General features: G+C 41.6%; 1 protein-coding gene across 1 annotated transcript in view; it reads right to left on the bottom strand.

Annotated features, from left to right (window-relative positions):
* Positions 1 to 1094: 1094 nt before the first annotated feature.
* LOC109862649 overlaps positions 1095 to 2076 on the bottom strand; it is a 2278-nt gene continuing 1296 nt past the window's right edge. The window contains exon 3 of the mRNA XM_020442754.1: positions 1095 to 1997. Coding sequence (XP_020298343.1) covers positions 1095 to 1997 — 903 coding nt within the window. The remainder of the gene's footprint in view (positions 1998 to 2076) is intronic.

Raw genomic sequence — 2076 nt, 5'->3', positions numbered from 1 at the left:
TTATACGGTCTAGTATAAGCCACAGATCTGGCCTAATGCAGGCAGATAGATGCAGATGGAGATGGAATAGTTTCTGAGAAATATGATAAATTTGATATTTTATATGGGAAATGCGCTCTTTCACTAGTTGAAGACCGGCTTTTTGCAGGATGTTGGTTGCTTTTTTTGTGCCAAAATGGTTTTTTATGTGAAGAAATTTTGGGACGATGTTATTGTCCCGACACCTTTTGAGAAAAGCTAAAGTTGCCAGGTGTTTTGATAGAGAAGACCTGTATTTGCTAAAATTATTAACTTTAGATAGAATACCCTCCTCGTAGAGGTACTTAATTTGATATTTGATGCTTTCGCGGTGTGTAGTATTAACATACAAAGATGGTTTTTTGGGTTTGAACCGCGTTAGTGTCATTTTTATACCGACGTTTCGTGAACATTACAGCTCACTTTATCAGGGTTTGAAGAGCAGCCTGATACTGAGATGCTCTTGGTCAGGTGTCCCTTTTTATAGCGCTAGATTGAAGTGGAAGGGGTGAGGTGGAAGAGGGGTGGAATGGTAAGAAAGAGGAGAGGATGTGTTTATGGCAAGATAGAATGCCATAGTGAACTAGTCATATGTCCATTGTCATTACAGACTCCACATATGAAAAACTTAAGAAAGACCCTACTGCTTCACTAAAAACTCTTACCACCAATCTCATTAAGAAAAACAATCTTCCAGACATGGTAATACCCAGAAACGCGGTACCACCTAGACTATATGGACTACCAAAAATCCATAAAAACAACATACCCCTCAGACCCATAGTAAGCGCTATAAACTCACCTACATACGATCTAGCTCGCTTTCTAGCAAACTAGAATCTCTCACAGGTAAAAATGACACCACGATAAAAAACTCATCTGACTTTATTTCTAAAATCAAAAATATTAAACATCCCTTTCTTAGGCTGCATTCGCAGGCAATTGCCAGCCCCCTATTGACATTGCCAGCAGCCCAAATTCAGTATAAAATGGTAAAAGGGAGGGGGGGATATATACCCTACAACCTTTGACCCATATTCCTTGCATCATTCTTTACTAAAGTAAGAATTGATCATCTATGTATTGACAGTGGACGGAATTGCAACCGTCCTCCTCCTGTTATGTCTTCTTGCCAGTGCTACTTGTCCTTGTCGTTCACGTTCCGCTTCCCCTTTTTGTAATAAAATTCTATTAGCAAAGCGCACGACCGCATTCCATTCTTCAGGACTCTTCACCATGACAGCTACCGCAGATCTCATCGTGACCGAATCCATCTCAAGTTTGAGCCTCAATAGCTCACGCTCCTCCCGCCAGCTTCCACATTCCTCCCAGGTATGTTTAAGGGTGTCAACATCTAACCTACAATGGGAGCAGCGCTCCGATTCGACCTTACCGATCCTATACAGGTATCTATTGAAGCATCCATGTCCCGTTACCATTTGAGTGAGATAGAACGTCATGGACCCGTGCTTTCTTAACATCCATTGCTCGAAAACTGGAAGAATCACATCTTTAGTGGCTTTACCAGACAGATGGTCTACACAAAGTTGTCTGTACCATTTTTCCCTCATATTGGCAGCCTCAATACTACTTATCTGTGCATAATCCAGGGTACAATTCGCTCGAATACTATTAAAAACTCTAGCCCGCATCTCAGCCAACAGCTCTAAAGGAGGGGCTCTAGCCAGAAGTTGCACAGCATCCGCAGAAATCGTACGATATCCACTGACTACTCGATTTGCAATTAACTTTTGCACAGTTCGGCAGTGGATCACTGCTTTTTTGTTTTTTATCAACTTCTCAGCCCATACAGGCGCTCCATACAGCACAACAGCCTGGAAAACATACAGATAGAGCCGTCGTCTTTTCTCAGTAGATCCTTCAATATTAGGCATAATGCGCGCAAGCGCAGTCACAACTTTTTGGCCTTTTTTAACCATAGCTTCAAAGTGTTCCTTAAAGGACCATTTCGTCACTCCCTACGTATAATCCCGTAACTCCAAAACGCAAATTTTAGAGGAGAGCAGTTTAAAAGTTTGAAGCTTCATATAGTTTCCC

Source organism: Pseudomyrmex gracilis, unplaced genomic scaffold (assembly GCF_002006095.1).
Source record: "Pseudomyrmex gracilis isolate BER0280 unplaced genomic scaffold, ASM200609v1 scaffold_2135, whole genome shotgun sequence".
Lineage (NCBI taxonomy): Eukaryota > Metazoa > Arthropoda > Insecta > Hymenoptera > Formicidae > Pseudomyrmex > Pseudomyrmex gracilis.
Note: the sequence above shows the minus strand (reverse complement) of the source record. Positions and strands in the feature narration are given on the sequence as shown.